We start from the raw sequence: 16,512 nt of genomic DNA, 5'->3' as shown, positions 1-16,512 counted from the left end.
AGCATTTAATTATAGAATATTGCATTTATGATCATCAAAATTGAAAGAATTGTATCTTACAAGCGCATTAAGCAATTGGGTACGTAATGGAAGTATTACATGTAAAGCTAAGGACCAAAATCCGTTTCTTTGAGATCTCTCCCAGCAGCTTTTAGAGCAAAATCTGCTAATTAGTATGAAGACATAAAGTGGGATATCACCTCATTTGTTCTGGATTTCATCTATATTTGTCTCCTCTGTGTTGTTACATTCCAGTGCTGGCATTTGGTTAGTAGAATCTGGCGTTTGGTTAGTAGAATCTGGCGTTTGGGACGATTCACTCTTCCGCGTTTGCAGACCAGTAAAGCGTGCAAGATCAATCCATTGCTGCAGCAGTCAAGAGGATACATCAGAAACAACATCGGGCAACAAGCTTATCTAATTGCATTTTAGTTATTGTGACCAACAAAGGTTCGCATAGAAGATTAATCAAGATCAAGTTATTCACAAGGATTGCAACAAGGGCTCACATAAACAAAAGCCAAATAAAAGCTAGAAAAAGATCCACATAGTTTATGAAAGGGTTATATAAACAACAGTGTACTACTGGTAGAATACATAATAATGAACATAATGACAAATAAATACAATAATGGAATGTGCCAGGTTCCCTAAACACATGGCTTACATATTACAAATTATTCACTTAAGACATTCTGAAAAAGATCCCCGTCTTTCATTCTGTGAAGTATATATTCTCTACACATACATAATTACAACTAGCACAATCATGGGATGAGCCAGGTTCCAACACATGGGTTTCAGGAAGAATAATAATATGGTCACCATGGCTTAGTTAATCTTTGAAAAGTAAAGGAACAAATGAATTTAAACTTGCAGAATATCAAGATGATTCTAACCTGAGTTCCCCAATAAGAGTTTATTGTCCGAGAAACAAAAGACAGCATATTTACAAGTAATGTTTGAGAAGAAAATTCGTCAGAAAGTCGATGTTCTATTACTCCAGCAATAATCTGCATTAGAATCAACATTCAAGTTAATGCCAAAGGAAATATAAGACATGATTAAGATGTATAAATATGCTTTTATTTAGTTATACTGAAAAGAAAAATTGTCCTATCCTATATAATCTTGGAAAGACTGACTTTATGAGGTTCATTGATATATAAGGCAGAAAAGATGCCAACTTAGCTCCAATTTAACAGGTTGTAGCTCAGTTTTCTTTTTCTCTCTCTTTCTCTTTTCAAAATGGAAGCATCTTTTGAGGCCATCGACTTCAAAATAATTTTGAGACATACCATTTCTCTTTGTTCATTCTCATGGGTTGGTGCTGTTTCATGAGTCACTAGTTGTTCCTTGAGTTGAGTTGCTAGTTTACTTTATTTGGCTGTTCTATTGTTGTTTTTGTTTTTGGTGGACTGTTAACCTTAATTGTAATTTGATTACTGTTACACTAATTAGACAAGTACTTCTCTACCTGATAACGGAGATTTGCCGATGTTCCAAGAAAGCCTCCATAGATTATTGCCGTTTTAAGTATTGGAGTTCTTTTCTTTTGCTGATTAATGACCAGACCTGGATTAATGAATCTGCGAACTGCAAACAGACCATTTGAGGCAGCAACAGCCGCAATACTGGATATAATTCCAACACCAGCTAGTTTTAGACCACCCAAAAGCACAGATGCAAGTCTGTAATTGATACTCCAATCTTTCCCCAAAAGATTCTTTTGAAATGCATTATCAGGGATGGACCCAATGAGACCTTTAATAGCATCCATGCTATCAGGCACATTGATCTCATCGGCATATGAAAGAAACGACAATGTTGGGGCAGGAAGCCACACTGTAAAGAAATCAACAACTGATCCCCTTAGAGTGTCCGTGATAACATAGTCCAGCTCTTCAAAGAAATTTTCTTTGCGCCTCTCATACTGTGCAAAGAGAGTAGTAGTTATTGATATAGCTTCTTCGATGGCTAATCTATGCAAGAACTTAGGATCTGCCAACAATCTTTCCCTGAAACCCTGCATCAAGATGAGCTAAAGTAAACTTATGTGCTCTTCAAAATTAGGTTTTTTGTGTGTCAAACTCTTCAAAATTAGGTTCATTGACATCAATTGGTTTTCAGCCTTTCCCTCCATTACAAATATGAGATAAGTTAACAGATAAAAATTTCAAATCTGCACACCTGGAAACGTTGAGTGAGTTCTGAAATAAGAGGATACTGCTCCAGATCAAAGAAGTTCTGTAATACCTCTGGAGATACCAAACCAAGATCCAGTCCTTTTTGAAGATCCTGAAAAGCATGTCACAGTCTGGTCTTCTTGAGAGAAGGAAAAAAACATCATTAAGGAGAGTTGATATTTGTCTAAAAGCACGTGAGACTTGCAAACCCACTACACAGGACACCTCACCTCGGTTATCCAAATGTCATCTGTTAAATCCAAAATTACATTTTGGAAAAGGTGAAATTTCAGCTAAATAAACAATTCATGTTGTTTAAGATGATCCCTCTAATTTCATCATAGCATAAGACAATCCCTCTTTTTTTCTTGACAACTAAAACCACCATAACAGTCAACTACTAGTTCCATTAAAACTACATACCACCTACAAGTAACCTCCTACTGCATGCATTAAGGGGAGATTGGTAGGAGCTATAATTTCCCAGAAAAACCAAAAGAAAAAACCTTAATAAGAATACTAACCTGTGGAAGGGCATCTCGCCTCCTGCCTGCTGCATTCATAACTCGGGAAATTTCAGCACGATCAAAACAATTCCTGTTGCAGGGTCTGGCAGCAGAATACCACAAGAAATCAGCAACAGGAACTTCTCCCTCCTGTCGTATGTGCTGTCTTTCAGGATCAAGTAATATAACTACTTGGTTTTTCTTTTGCAACTTTGTTGAAATTCTAGCTGGCAGTCCTGTCCCTCTAATCCCATATCTAACATGGCTTGCACCTGTCACCACCACTAGCATACCACTTGCTCCTCCATCCACCATGGCCTGTAAGATAATCTGGGACATAGTATAATCCTCAACCACTCTTGCTTGTGCAGAAAGATACGAGCTTGGCCCAAAAGGCACAGATTGATTCGGAGAATTTGAATCAACCGGTGTTCTGCGTGTGCTAGAAGTGAAGCCTGAGATAAAGCCTGAACCTGCTGGAGGAGCATACGCTTTACGATCAGCCTTTGAAAGCCCACTAATTCCCTCCGATTGGACAGTCCGTAAAACCTATGAAAACCAAAGTAATCACTATGCATTCTTTATTCATTAACCTACTATACACACCCTAAAATTAAGAAGTGGCAGAAAATACAATCTTAAGTAATCAACCAGTACCAGATACACCATTATATATTGATGCTAGCTAGTTTGATTTATAGGAAAGCAATGTAAGAATACCTTGAGTGGAGTACCACAAGCCACAAGCCGAATTCCATTGTCGCGACAGTAACTTAGAAGGGGCTCATACTCCTGCCAGCGTTGAGGTGGCCAATGTGATGTGTAGGACTTCAAAGCATCTCCATCTATGCTGTGCCATCATATATGCGCAGGCATCAATACAAGCAATACAGAAAATATACAAGTGAGTGTGAAATGTAGATTATACATAAAAAGCTAAATAGATATAATATTTAAGAGAGAACCTTTTCTTCATATACTGATTGAGTTGGTCTTGAAGATCAGAAGGAAATGCTTCGAGAGCCAAAGATAAGGCTCTCTCACTCTCCAAACACCTTTTCCATAAGTTCTTCACAATCTCCAGCTCCAATTCTTTGTCGTCGCGAATCGGAACCTGTTCGGCTTCACCTAAGTACAATATCCGAGCATTCATCACCTTCTCCCACACCTTGCTCTTGTCCTTCCCCACCGCCACGGGCTCTCCAATCGCCGACGCGTCGTATATTCTTGACGTTATCTCATCCTCCTCTTTTTTCTTCTCATCAGCTGTCGGCACTGGTACTGTTTGTGACGGCGACGGCGGTGGCGACGGAGCGTCCTCTGCGCTCGCCACTGTCGATTTTAGAAACCACGCGCCGAGCGCCAGCGAAGGGGCGAGTAGCGCGTGTCGCCTCGTGTGGAGCGGACGCCGGCGAGCTTCGTTGCAATCGTCAGCACTTTCTATCGAATTTGCGATATTCTGCTTGGAAGTTTCGGCCTGATTCTGGCGGAGAATGACGGAGATTTTGGTGCGGTGGCGTTTACCGTATGAAACTCGCCGAAAAACATGGATTCCGGATGGAAGTTGACGGCGAAGGGAAATTTCCGGTGAGGCTCGGGGAAGAGACGTTACGTGGAGTGGACCAGTTGTGGCGAAGCCTCTGTTAGTGTGGGTCTTCATTCTTTGTTTTTGCGGAGAAAATGTTTAACAGTCAGTCCCACATGGTCTATCTGAAAGAGAGGAGGGCAGAGAGTCGTTTGATTTTCGGATTTAGAAGCATGGGCTGTCTGGTTCGTTTTTCGTTTACGTTTAGGCGCCTTCAATCATTCTTTTATTTTTTTGTCTTTTTTTTTTTTGGGGTCGGAAATTGAGGTTTTCTTCGTCACATAAATTTGGAAAATACTCTGAAACTTTTCTGGATGGTGAAAAAACTGGACATTTATCAACTTTATCCAACAGTCTGACTTTCTTATTATTATCTGCCAGGTACGGGAGGTGACGGATCAAATTTTGAGTGGTGCTGCTAATTCAAGGAGGACGTTTATAAAAAAAATATTTAAAAAAAATTTGTCCTAATCATATTAATAATTTGGTTGCCTTTTGTTTTGTTTTTGTTTTTTCGCTAATGAAAAAAAGAGGGAAATACTATTTTGCCAATAAAAAGCGAGGGAAAGAGGGATATGAGAGATACGAACGCTTGCTTAGTTTGATGGCTGAGCATGGACCAGACTATTTCAATTAAAACCACCGGAGAGGACATGAAGCCTGGCAAATTAAGATGTTACTACTTCCATGCAATACAACATTTGAGTGAAAAAGAAAAGAAAAAAGTTTTCCCTTCATACGCACTACATTTATCACGGAATTTAACCACCAACAACAAAGACAATGTCCAATAGACTAACACAACGATTAAAGAAGCTCAATCAAATTATTCATTGATCTACAGTCAATTTTCCTGACCAGAAATATTGAAATAAATATTGCGAAATACACGTGTCGCCTAATGCCACAACGTAAATAGACACTGATGGAAAGAATGACTGGAAAACTGCAAGCCTCGTAGCTCTTCAACAAGAATTTACCGGAAGAGAGAAAGCTCACTTGATATTGATACCGTGAAATGATGGCAAGACAGCGATAAGTGGGTCTCCATAACCAACGGCTTCTGTGAATCATTACCAATTCAATTAAAACCATAAGAGGGTATTCGCAGCCATATAAGTTTTTAAGTAAAAATATGTAGCTCTAACATTTATAAATGCCACTTTGCAGACACTCGAGATTTTTGTATTCCGAATTTAGTTGTGCACCATATTCCATACTTGTTTGCAGTGCTAATTTAAGTTCTTATTGTACACCTATATATGACACAACTTGATAGCATTTAAATATCGTGCATTGAAAAATGATAATAGTCATTATACCTCCGTCATTGAAGAGGAGCTTCAAAACTTCTCCGCCCACATCTGACTGCTCAACATATCAAGAATCCATCATGAGCGAAGTATGTAGTATAAAACACGCATTAAAGGAACTCAAAAGGGAAAACATACCTTCACAGGAAGTTCAGTGCCAAACTGATCCACATATCCAACTACTTGTCCTCCTTTGATCAGATCACCCTGTACAGTTTGGAATCAAGAGAAGCCAAATTGAAGTTATGTTCCCAAGTTGGTTATACAAAAGGTTTATGGTTTAAGGAATCAAATGTTGCCAGTATTTGGATAAGGAAATCAAGATCCCGAGACACTGTTAGTAGACTTAAGTCCTGATAACAGCTACATGAAGGCACCCATAGGATAGGTAGTCTGTAAAATTACCTGTATGCTTATAGATATGGGACTTATTAAGAGATTGATCTTGTTACGGAAAATGCAATCTTCTAGATGGATATTTAATTACGGATCAGTTTAGTTCTTGATTTACTCGATTAAATCAGGATTTTAGAAGAATCCACTGGGTGTTATTTTGTAGGTAGAAAATAGCTATCAAAGGTTAAGGCATAAGGAGAGCTAAATCAGGTTATCATTGAAACAAGCACATGGGAATACAAGGAAATATGAACACAAGACATAAGAATGACATATTACGTGAATTTTCTAATCTAAAATATTAAATATGATGAACCAAACAGAGTTATGAAACAGATACCTCTTTACAGATTGGAGGTTGCTTCTTTCCTTTCACTGTTCTACCCCTTCGGAATGAACCAACCTTGAACACACAAAAAACAAAAGATGAAAGTGAATCCTAGATGCTATATTGTAGTTATTGTCCTGGACAAAGTAAAAGAACCAAATTGTTCCTCGGACATAAGCACAACACATACCGTAGGAGAAGAAACCAGAACATATCCATTAGCTCCAGAAGCCTCCAAGGCTGCTAATCTTGATGACTTGTCTACAGAAGTGTTGGTAAATGGAGTGGCTTTTTCAGAAGAAGATTTTGGTGCTGGTGCTGGAGGGGGAGCAGGAGCTGATTCAACCATGGGTTTACTTGGAATAGGTGGTGCTATTGCTGGCGAGATGCTCGACACAGGAGCACTGGTGGCTCCAATATTCCGCTTCAAATGCATTTCAAAGTCTCCAACCTAACACAGATATGCATGGTCAGTCAAAAAAGAGAATGTAAAATACAGCCAATTTGCAGATTACAATCAACTCTAGACAACCCATACCATAAAACGGTAGAAGCCTTAGAGATTAATGAACTTTAACCAGGTCCTGAAATCCATGATGTATGCTACAATGGTTTATGTTGTCCCTTATGCTAACTGCATGGCCTCACTAAACAAGATACTGATGACAAGGCCAAAGCAATCTAAACAAGCGAGAAAGCCCTATATATTCTATTAGTAAAGCCTAAACGTCCTTACTCAAAACTAAAGCTCTAACAAGCAAGAAAACCCCTTGAATATAGATAGGCTAAGGCCGCTCTACTAATATTATGATACAAGGTGATCCTTGTATTCATCATCACCTTAACATATTGAGTACCCAGTGCTTTTCTGATTCTTAATGAAGTACTGACTTTCTTTCTTTACTATAAAATGCATATCTTATTTACACATAAGGCAACAACAAAAGATTTGCAAGAGTACCAGGTTGCTTGATGGATGTTGATATTTACCTTAAGTTTCAGTTCAGCAACTTCTGTCTCATCACAGACTTCTAGCATTAGTGCCTGATGATAAAGACAACTATGTGTCAAACCAGAAGGTACAGTTCAAAGACAACTATGTGTCTTATCACAGACTTTTTTCCTTACACAGATATTCTCACCTCAAATCCACTAGGAAAAGTTGCGGGTTGAGTAGTTCTCTCAGATGAGACTTGTGGCTTACTATCTGTTGAAAGTGCCCAATATCAAAACATCTCTAAGATGGAATTCTAATAATTTTACTCAGACTATGATACAGTGACATATTAGCATGTGTAAGCACATTTCTACCATGGGCCAACACAGAGAGAGGCAGTGTCATACCAGAACACAAATGAAATCCCAGAAGTTTATAAAAACTAAAACAAAAAAGAAAGAAAGCAAACCCAGATGTAAACTATATTCTCTCATTGACAAAAATAATCTTCAGATGCACCAGTGTCATGGAAATCAGGCTTTACGAAATATCCAGGCAAGAGTAGAATGTAGAATGAATGCAGTAGAAAGTGACTTCAGCTGAGAAATCACGTTGTGGGTACTTAAGTAATATTCAATTATGGACATGGAAATATACACTGTTTCGAGTTCTGAATGACATACAAATCTAAAACACTAAATGTGGTTCAAAAAACTCATACATCTAAAATTGCATCCTGCCCCACCTCCAAACAAAAATGACATACAAATCTAAAACATACCGCTGGATTTTTCACTCTTGGCAGCTTCAGATGTCTTCACACATGATACTGGCACTCCCCTCCGCTTTTGTGGAGAATAAATGAACTTCTCACTAACCATCAAGCCTTGGAAGTATGATCTACTCACGGTAGGCCTTGCGGTATTATACGCAGGAAGCATACCAGGCTTGTCAAGCGAGGACCAAACATGAGAAACTGTGCCTACAGAACCTACAATTTGACACTGTCTTATAAGAATCCAAATTTGGATCAAGCTTCAACAATAGTTGAATAGTCTGCACTTCGCAGAGTAAAGTAAAAAGATATGCAATTTGTCCTCTTAAATTAGATCCACTAGGTAAGCTTATCATAGAAATCCGTGACGGTTAAAGATAACAAGAAAATGAATATCACGTCAGATCTCAAACCGTTGGAGCCTAATTTGTTACCTCCATATCCATATATCTTTCAATACATTAATCCCTTCACAAACAGCGTGTGCAAGAACCAGCTTAGTTTAGTTAGTTATCCAGAAATAATCAAAATCTTCTATTTCCTTTTTGAAAAATCTACAGCATTTTGATTGATTTTTCTTCTATCAGTTCGTCCACGAAACAAACAACAAAATAAATTCATAGCTCAAATTGTTTAACAACTAATGCAAGCACACTCACTGCTTAAGCTTCAAAATACCAAAATATATTATCTATGCATGGATGTATGTAAATATGAAAGCATGAAAACAGAGAGAGCGAAAGAGTTACAGTTAAAGGATCGGAAAACAGCAGAGGACTCCATTGTTGGAGGGAGCTAATCGAGTAGAGCAAAATGCAGACGAGAGATTTCTGGGGATTTTGACGAACCAGAAATGGTGAAAATGGTCTGAGATGGCGATTTATAGAGGAATTTTGTGGGTTAGATCGAGAGCTTGAAGAAGAAGAGTAGTCACTACGTGTGTGTTTGGTTAAGCACAGTTGGGGAGGTTGATCTTCGAAATGTCCGCCCCTCTCATCAGTTTCTCCGTTTAGTTTCCAGCATTTGTCGCTAACTTATTACTGCGCACGGCATGTCGTAGAGTCACACAGGCCCGCATGCCACGTGCACGTCACGTGATCTATGATTTGCAATACTGTCGTTGATATCAAATTCACATGCAATGGGCTTTTGACACGACATAGGGCTTTCGGCTACCTCAAGCCCAATACTTTCTTTTGGGTGCAATTTAATCCCAAAATATCTTTGCTCCATTTACATGAATTTTTTCTCTTCTTTTAACACAAATCAAAATTTTGAGAGGAAAAACGAACACAAGACTTCGCGCATACATACAGATGAGTGCTTCGAAGAAGAGACAATAAGTTAAATTAACTCAAAGTACTTATTTGCATGCAAATACAAATGCACATGTATTGTTTACAACTTTACATTCCATTGAAAGTTCAAACCATTAATTTGGAATCTTATATTCCAAATGGTTACTCTTGGAGACAAATTCCACTTAGGTTTCCTAGATTAAACAATTGTAACTGTGGCCCTAAAGAAATTAAGCAATTGTGAGGCTGAGGATTTCTCTAAATTCCAGCTTCCTAGTCTCAGTATAAAATGTTTTATGTTTGTTAGGCCAATAAGTTAACCAAACCCACCCTCTAATTTCCCAATCCATTGTTCTTCCCATGGCAGCTTTGTCCACCTTCCACCACACACCCTCTCCATATTCATCACCAGCAAAATGACCCCTCCTTGCCTTGTGAAGGGCCTATAAGCGCTGGAGTATCTGTCTTTGAACCATGCCTTGGGGTTGATCAATGCAAATTTTGATGGCTTAGAAGAGAAGACCTCTCTTCCATCCACACTATCATGAAGAAACCAGTTCAATTTAGCGCTATAGCCGTACACCGATTCCTCGAATTTCCATGGCTTCAAGCTCATTGTTATGGTCTCTCCTGCTGATACCTTGAGTGCCAAGTAAGGGTTAGGGGGCTCAAATGAGCCTTCTATGCCTTTCTCGTGGCCAATCTCTCTTGCAGGGTTCTCAGAAGACTTGCCCACTGAAACACTTACCACATTGGTTTGAACGGTTGGAGTAATTTGTAATGAAATTCTTGAAGGGAAGTGCTTTTCAGCTACACCGGCTCCTCGTTCGTTCATCAGTCTCTCATTCACAAGACTGATCACATCACACCTTCAGGACAAAAAAAAAAAAAAATTAAGAGAAGGCAAGTATACATAGAGTTCGTGATCAAAATTTGTGTTACAAGAAATTTGGCTATCAAACATTAAAAAGTACCTTATGTTATCAATGTTTAGCATCACATCAATCCACCTCTCTTGAACTATGACCTTGGAATTGAATTGAAGCACGCCCTCAAGCTGGTGGTAATTTAGAGAGAATTGCAGTCTCTCATCGACAGAAGGGCTGCTGGAATTTGCAATGTCCATGGCTATGAGAGGACAATACAATTGGACTTTCCATAACCCAAATGTTGAAAATGCATAAGAGAAAAGTGGAGATGGTGTTTTCACGAGGGTGCGCTGGGTGGCTTGGAGCTCTGCAATCCAATTGGTAATTGCAAGATTTATGGACCTCATCCATTCCTCTTCTAAATTGGATCCTAACACTTTCATGAGAGACTTTGATGCTTGTCTTGACCAACAATTTGCCAAGTAATTCTTGAGACTGTCAAGACATCCCGATCGGAGATCAGCAGGTGCTTCATAGATGCAAACAAGGAAGAGGAGACTGACAAATGAGAGGTTAAAAACATCTCCAAAGTTGGCAATGGAATCTAGTTTGAGAAATTTGATCAAGAAATTGTTATTGTTTGAGCCATAACGAAGCACATCTTCAATGAAATTGATTAAGAGGCTGGAGAAAGTTTCTTGAGATATTAGCTTGATGGATTTGGGGCTGAACTTGAATTGTTTTGAGGTCCAAAGAAATATGGGGAGGTTGAAATCTGCAGCAATTGCAAAAGAGAGTTTTTGGGTTTGATGGTTTTGAGAAATCGTGAGTTTGAGAGATGGTTGGGATGAACTTGAGGAACATATGGATATGGATATGGAAGTTGTTGGCCATTGAGTGACTGGTGGAAGGCTCTGAATCCAGGAAAATATGTCAGGAAAACCACAAGAAGCCATTGAATTAAGCAGACTTACTAATCAAAGTTTAACTCTCCTTTAGCCCAGCTGCTTAAATTATAAGCACTTCAAGCATCATGTCCATTTTTATAGGCATGTCCAACTTTTTTATTTATTTTTTAAAAGACTTTTTCTATTGAAATGAGCGATAACACACTAAATTCACATACGCAACACGAATGTTAAGACTCGAACGAGATAGCAATTACTCCATGTGGGTACTTTGTGATGTCCAGAAGCATAATTGAAAAAGAAAAGATTCTGGAGGGAGGAAAAGTCAAGAGTAGAAGAATATAATTGGCTGGATGATAGACTGGAAGAAAACTTTTAGATGGAAAGTTGTGCAAGAAATGCAGTTGACACGTGTCACACACCATGGATATATACAGCATAACATAATGTATCCTTTAATCGGTGCATGATAACTTAGAAGAAGAAAACGACTTATTGGTGTGGATGGAAATCAGAGAAAAAAGGCAAAGATGAATCAGTCAACCTGCTGAGAAAAGGAGCTAATTGTTTTACATGTGAGTATGACCAAAAATTTATGAGCACATTTAGCATATGCAAGTTTGCACATAGCAATAAATGGGTTTGGCTCTTTCTTTCCTTGCTTGCTAGGCTATACATAACTTTAACATTGGTTTGTTGTATCACGTAGTTAGAATATCCATAATGGGGGTGTGTATGTTAAATATACACCCCAAGTCACCTAATCGTCTCGATAGAGATGTAAATGAATGTAAATATACATCACCACCAAGGAGATGTAAAATAAAATGTATATTTACATATATTTTTACATCCCTTGTAGGTGGGACCTATCAGAGAAAAGAGAAGAAAAATAAAGAAAAGTCAACATAAAAAGGACTACTACACTTCAATTTACAAATCCATCAAGCAAAAACATATTTACACCCGGAGTGTAAAGAGGATGTAAAAGTGGCTTTATACTCCCGAATTTACATTCCTCCACTGTGGATGCTCTTAGTATAATTATTTATTATATCACGTTAGTATAATCAGTGGTGGACCTATTAAAACTTTAGTCACTCCAACAAATCTCACCAAATAATGATGACTATTGTCATATTTTTTTTTCCGTAGTGTAGGTTACATACTATTTGAACTAATTTACAGATTTTTATTTACAAATTTTTATCATGAAAGCAATGGATAAGATTATCTGCACCTTAATTTGGGCAATAAACTTTGTATCCATTGATAAAAGGATAGCGTGCTGGAGTATGCCAATTTACGTGTGGCCTTCCAAGGATGCAGAATCAAAATGCTTTTATTTTTGACCTGATTTGATGTTTTCAGGCCAAACATAACCAATAGCTTAATGTAGTCGCTAATCAAAGAAAATGCCTCAAACCTTTTTTAGGCCTAACTTATCGCATCCATTAATCCACTTAATCCAATTATTAAGAATACAGATATATTAGGCTCTAGTCTAAAACTGTCAGGTCATGCCTAACTGGCTTCTTAAAGACTACTCTTGCTACATGGGTCACGTGATGAGACAATAACTTTGTTACGTGATATGGTGAGACAATTACTTTGTTACATGATATTATTAATTTATTAATCGTAGAATTAGGCTATGCTGCTTGGGATTTTCAATATTAAGAATTTACTCAATCTACGCATCTTATAACACGTGGATAATTTACAAATGCCATATCTTAACGTATAAATGACCTGTGTTTTGGTCACAAACAAAAATGTCACTAAATGCTGAAGTGGACTAAACCCACAGGAATTATATTGGGCTGTTAAGATTTCGGCCCAGATTTACATTTGGGCTTCTTAAGCATACACAATCTAAATACCATACACCTTCCCACACACACGATCAGCCCCCTTCCAAATCACCGTCGCCATAACTAAATTCGCTCCAATAAAACAGCTTCTCATTGCCTCTTGTTTCTCGTGTTTAACCGAAGAACATCCCTCCAAGACGCCCGCCATCTCACGCGCCGACAATGGCCAGCCCACCGACACTCCCGATCTCCAACAACCAATCGACCGTCGGCGCCCAGTCACAGCCTCCGATCGCCACGCCCGCCTTCCGCGCGTTCATCTCACGCTTCTCCTCCTCGATCCGCTACGGCTTCTCGCAGCGCCGGCCCTGGTACGAGCTCCTAGACCGGAGCTCCTTGGCCCGACCCGACTCCCTCTCCGACGCCTACTCTCGGATCCGCAAGAATTTCACCTACTTCCGCGTCAACTACGTATCCCTGCTCGCCCTCGTACTCGCCCTCTCTCTCCTCACCCACCCCTTCTCTCTCCTCGTCCTACTCTCCCTCCTCGGCGCGTGGGCCTTCCTCTACCTATTTAGACCCTCCGATCAGCCCCTGGTGATCCTCGGCCGCACTTTCTCTGACGCAGAAACACTTGTCGGCCTCGTCGTGTTGACTGTGGTCGTGGTCTTCGTCTCCAGCGTCGGCTCGCTCCTCATCTCGGCTTTGTTGATCGGCTTCGCCATTGTTTGTGCGCACGGTGCTTTTAGGGTTCCAGAGGACCTATTCCTTGACGACCAGGAGCCGGCCAACGCTGGCTTCCTCTCTTTCCTCGGCGGCGCCACCTCAACCGCCGCTGCCTCCGTCGCAGCACGTGTGTAGTTGGATTTCGGAGTTGATGGCTATAAGGTTGGTGAGGCCAAATCCATTTTGTACTGATCTGTTCAACTGATATTCTTGGTAGGAACAAAAATTCACTTAGTTTGCGAAATTTTGGAGCGGAAATGAAATGATAGGGTTTCATGTAGATTGAATCTGAAATTGCTCTTCGTTCACTTTTTCTGAAACTTCCAAGATGTAATGTTACATTTTGCTTTAGTACAATTCTGATTCTGATGAATTTAGTTCCTTTTTAATATATTCATTTATATTATCTGGTGCTTGTTAATAATTATGAGTGGAAGCATGAATTGAATGTAGGTATGAGCTTCTTAGTTGCAAGAATTCATAGTATGTTTGATTGGTACGATAGAGAATGGGATAGGATAGGACCAAAACTAAGTTAGATTAGTCTTTATGTTCCTGTTACTTTCTGTTGGTTATATACATTCTTTTGGTTGAATTTTAGTAAATAGATTTGACTGCTGATGTACTCTAGTTTAGTGGCTTACCAAAGGAAGTTAGCGGCTCACGGGACAAAGTTTTAGATTTTGGCATTATTTTATAGTGATTGTTGATTGATGATCAAAACGTATAGAACTTGAATCAAGGTTTCTTTGTTGTAGATCCTGGTTTAAAGTGGTAATGTATTTGCTCAAGCAGTTGTTGAAGTGTTCATTGTATGAAATAGGTATTGAAGTTTGGGATGAAAACAGTAGTTTATTGCATTTGGATCTCCTCTCCATTCATGTCATGAAAGGAGGGTGAGATTGTTTTTATGGGAATGGTGGTTTCCTAACATCCATGCTCATGCTATTTCCTAAGGATTCTCTAAAAGGAAACTCTGTTTAGGTTAAAATGGATGAGAATAAAATGGCATGCAGACTATTATATCTGAAGGTTTTCTCTGTCCATATCTTGTTCTTGGTAGATAGGTTAGGCAATTTTTATGAGGCTGTTAGTGTTCTCAAAGTACATGGACGATGAATCATGCAGGATTATTATCGGTTAGTGCAGTTGGTTTGCATTGCATCATTCTTCGTTTGTTGGGGCTTAAAAATATTCTTAGGTGCACTTGGCTTTCCTTGTTTTTTTGTGTGATTTGATTGGAGGTAGTCATAAGGGTTAGGGACACTGGTGTCTGTTATTCTAACCGCCATTGTCAGGTAGACTTGGTTTTAGTTAGAACCTTGCAGAAATTGTATGGTGCAACTTTTAAAAGATTGTCAAACTTTTAGACGGGCGTATTTCAATTTTGGATTGCAAGTTCTTATGAGGCGGGTAATATGATACAACAAAACACTTGTGCTTTGAAAAATATGATATATTTCTGTCTCAGTTACAGAAAAAACCAGAGATGATATTACCTGGTTCAAATGGAGCAAATGACACCAAAGTGATTATGATTTCGAGTTTAACTTCCTTGCACCCTTTTAATTTCGTGTGAAAATGGTGGTTGCAGTTGCTGATGAATATCTTGTGTCTGATTTTGGCTGACAGCTTGTGGAAACAATGTTCTTGTTTTTAGGCATTTTTCTTGTGATGAGGACAGAGTTTGGGGAGAGAGATGTGATTTTGTGATTTTGCGAATTGGTTTGGTTTGGGTGGGTGATTGTCAATCAAAGATGAATCCAATGAATGGCTTAGTTGCTCTGGTCCTTTGGTTTTATTATCGATTGACGAACAAGGTGATTTGTCCCCACCCCCAATTATCAAGTAATTTTGCTCTTAATCATTCTTAGCCATGGTTTAACTATGGTTAACTAACTTGTGTAATTGTGTTTGTTTCGAAAGTAAAAAGTTAATCATACTTCGTAACTAGCGTGTGTGTGTGATATGACTGCAATAGCAAGAATATCAAATTGGTTAGTATAATCCAACTATTAAGAGACAAGATCTCGCTGCCATACACAAGGCCCTCACCGACCTATATATAAAACCCTCACTATAGAATGACACATGTCTGAAAAGGGTTTGGGACCAAATATTGAGACAGCGTTATTTTGTAAAAGCCCAGTTTTAAAAAGTTGCTGCATCATGGGCCCGAAGGGAGGGCACTCAACCTCATAATGGGCCCACCTTTCCCTGAACCAGGCACAAAAATGCAAAGGCTGTCTCATGTCATGTGGTGTGGGTGGTCAAAGAAAAAGATTGAACAGGAGGAGGTCAAATCTAATCAAACTAATGTATAGAATGATGAGGAAGAGAAATCACTTGATAACTTAATCAACTATTTTTTATTATTAGGATCAAATCCTTAAAAGGTAATTTACATGATGAAATGAAATTGCTTTTGTTTTGACAAAGGAAAAGAAAAAGGATGAATCTAATAAGTCCTAAATGGAGTATACATGTTGATTGATGAACCTTGTTAATTGTTATTGGTCCAGCTCAAGCCAAAGAAAGAAAAAGAAAAGTAAAACTAGAAAATGATGTATCTTTCTTCTTCATCTTTTTCTTTATGTCAAATAATAAATAAATAAAACCTTTTTTTATAGATACATTAAAAGTTTAGGAGGAGGGGAGGCTAGTCCATCCTAGGGTCATGTCAGGGCCTGAACCAGGGCATATCAAGGTTTTTGAGGACTTACATTGGGGTCTTTATTTTTTTGGTTTTACAGATTACTCACCAAAAGAAATTATCGACAACAAAACTCAAACGTAGATGAAGAAAACGCTCTTTACCAATTCAACCAATTCTCGTTGGTAAATAAAACCTTCATCATCTCCCTGCTGGAC

The 16,512-nt window shown here is 38.8% G+C and overlaps 4 protein-coding genes across 4 annotated transcripts; 1 reads left to right on the top strand and 3 right to left on the bottom strand.

The window, feature by feature from the left end:
• Nucleotides 1-4: 4 nt before the first annotated feature.
• Nucleotides 5-4,846, bottom strand: LOC103332845 (DUF399 family protein, putative (DUF399 and DUF3411)). The gene is made up of 7 exons (XM_008235605.2): nucleotides 3,658-4,846; nucleotides 3,413-3,542; nucleotides 2,711-3,241; nucleotides 2,191-2,298; nucleotides 1,478-2,026; nucleotides 900-1,013; nucleotides 5-366 (listed from the first exon to the last, which is right to left on the bottom strand). The coding sequence occupies exons 1-7, from the start codon at nucleotides 4,350-4,352 to the stop codon at nucleotides 202-204; spliced, it is 2,292 nt and encodes a 763-aa protein (XP_008233827.2). The 5' UTR covers nucleotides 4,353-4,846; the 3' UTR covers nucleotides 5-201.
• A 137-nt stretch (nucleotides 4,847-4,983) lies between these two features.
• On the bottom strand, nucleotides 4,984-9,030 carry LOC103332844 (biotin/lipoyl attachment domain-containing protein). Its single transcript, XM_008235603.2, has 9 exons — nucleotides 8,776-9,030; nucleotides 8,033-8,242; nucleotides 7,457-7,521; nucleotides 7,305-7,358; nucleotides 6,505-6,765; nucleotides 6,327-6,389; nucleotides 5,729-5,797; nucleotides 5,600-5,645; nucleotides 4,984-5,340 (listed from the first exon to the last, which is right to left on the bottom strand). The coding sequence occupies exons 1-9, from the start codon at nucleotides 8,807-8,809 to the stop codon at nucleotides 5,273-5,275; spliced, it is 870 nt and encodes a 289-aa protein (XP_008233825.2). The 5' UTR covers nucleotides 8,810-9,030; the 3' UTR covers nucleotides 4,984-5,272.
• Nucleotides 9,031-9,370: 340 nt separating this feature from the next.
• LOC103332843 (uncharacterized) lies at nucleotides 9,371-11,216 on the bottom strand. Its single transcript, XM_008235602.2, is given in 3 exon segments — nucleotides 9,371-9,742; nucleotides 9,745-10,193; nucleotides 10,299-11,216. Coding segments are annotated over 3 exon segments (1,488 nt in total). The 5' UTR covers nucleotides 11,150-11,216; the 3' UTR covers nucleotides 9,371-9,554.
• Nucleotides 11,217-13,006: 1,790 nt separating this feature from the next.
• On the top strand, nucleotides 13,007-14,014 carry PRA1.B1 (prenylated RAB acceptor 1.B1). Its single transcript, XM_008235601.3, has one exon. The coding sequence runs from the start codon at nucleotides 13,138-13,140 to the stop codon at nucleotides 13,774-13,776; it is 639 nt and encodes a 212-aa protein (XP_008233823.1). The 5' UTR covers nucleotides 13,007-13,137; the 3' UTR covers nucleotides 13,777-14,014.
• Nucleotides 14,015-16,512: the final 2,498 nt, after the last annotated feature.

The sequence above is a fragment of the Prunus mume genome, linkage group LG5 (genome assembly GCF_029339155.1).
Source record: "Prunus mume cultivar Tortuosa linkage group LG5, ASM2933915v1, whole genome shotgun sequence".
In the NCBI taxonomy this organism is placed as follows: domain Eukaryota; kingdom Viridiplantae; phylum Streptophyta; class Magnoliopsida; order Rosales; family Rosaceae; genus Prunus; species Prunus mume.
Note: the sequence above shows the minus strand (reverse complement) of the source record. Positions and strands in the feature narration are given on the sequence as shown.

Coding starts and splice junctions, on each gene's coding strand:
- LOC103332845 (XM_008235605.2), bottom strand. CDS start 4,352: ATGAAGACCCACACTAACAGAGGCTTCGCCACAACTGGTCCACTCCAC. Junction 2,299..2,710: donor GGCGAGATGCCCTTCCACAG/GTTAGTATTCTT, acceptor CATGCTTTTCAG/GATCTTCAAAAAGGACTGGA. Junction 367..899: donor ACTCTTATTGGGGAACTCAG/GTTAGAATCATC, acceptor TGACTGCTGCAG/CAATGGATTGATCTTGCACG.
- LOC103332844 (XM_008235603.2), bottom strand. CDS start 8,809: ATGGAGTCCTCTGCTGTTTTCCGATCCTTTAACT. Junction 5,646..5,728: donor GCACTGAACTTCCTGTGAAG/GTATGTTTTCCC, acceptor TATGTTGAGCAG/TCAGATGTGGGCGGAGAAGT. Junction 5,341..5,599: donor GCTCCTCTTCAATGACGGAG/GTATAATGACTA, acceptor AATGATTCACAG/AAGCCGTTGGTTATGGAGAC.
- PRA1.B1 (XM_008235601.3), top strand. CDS start 13,138: ATGGCCAGCCCACCGACACTCCCGATCTCCAACAACCAATCGACCGTC.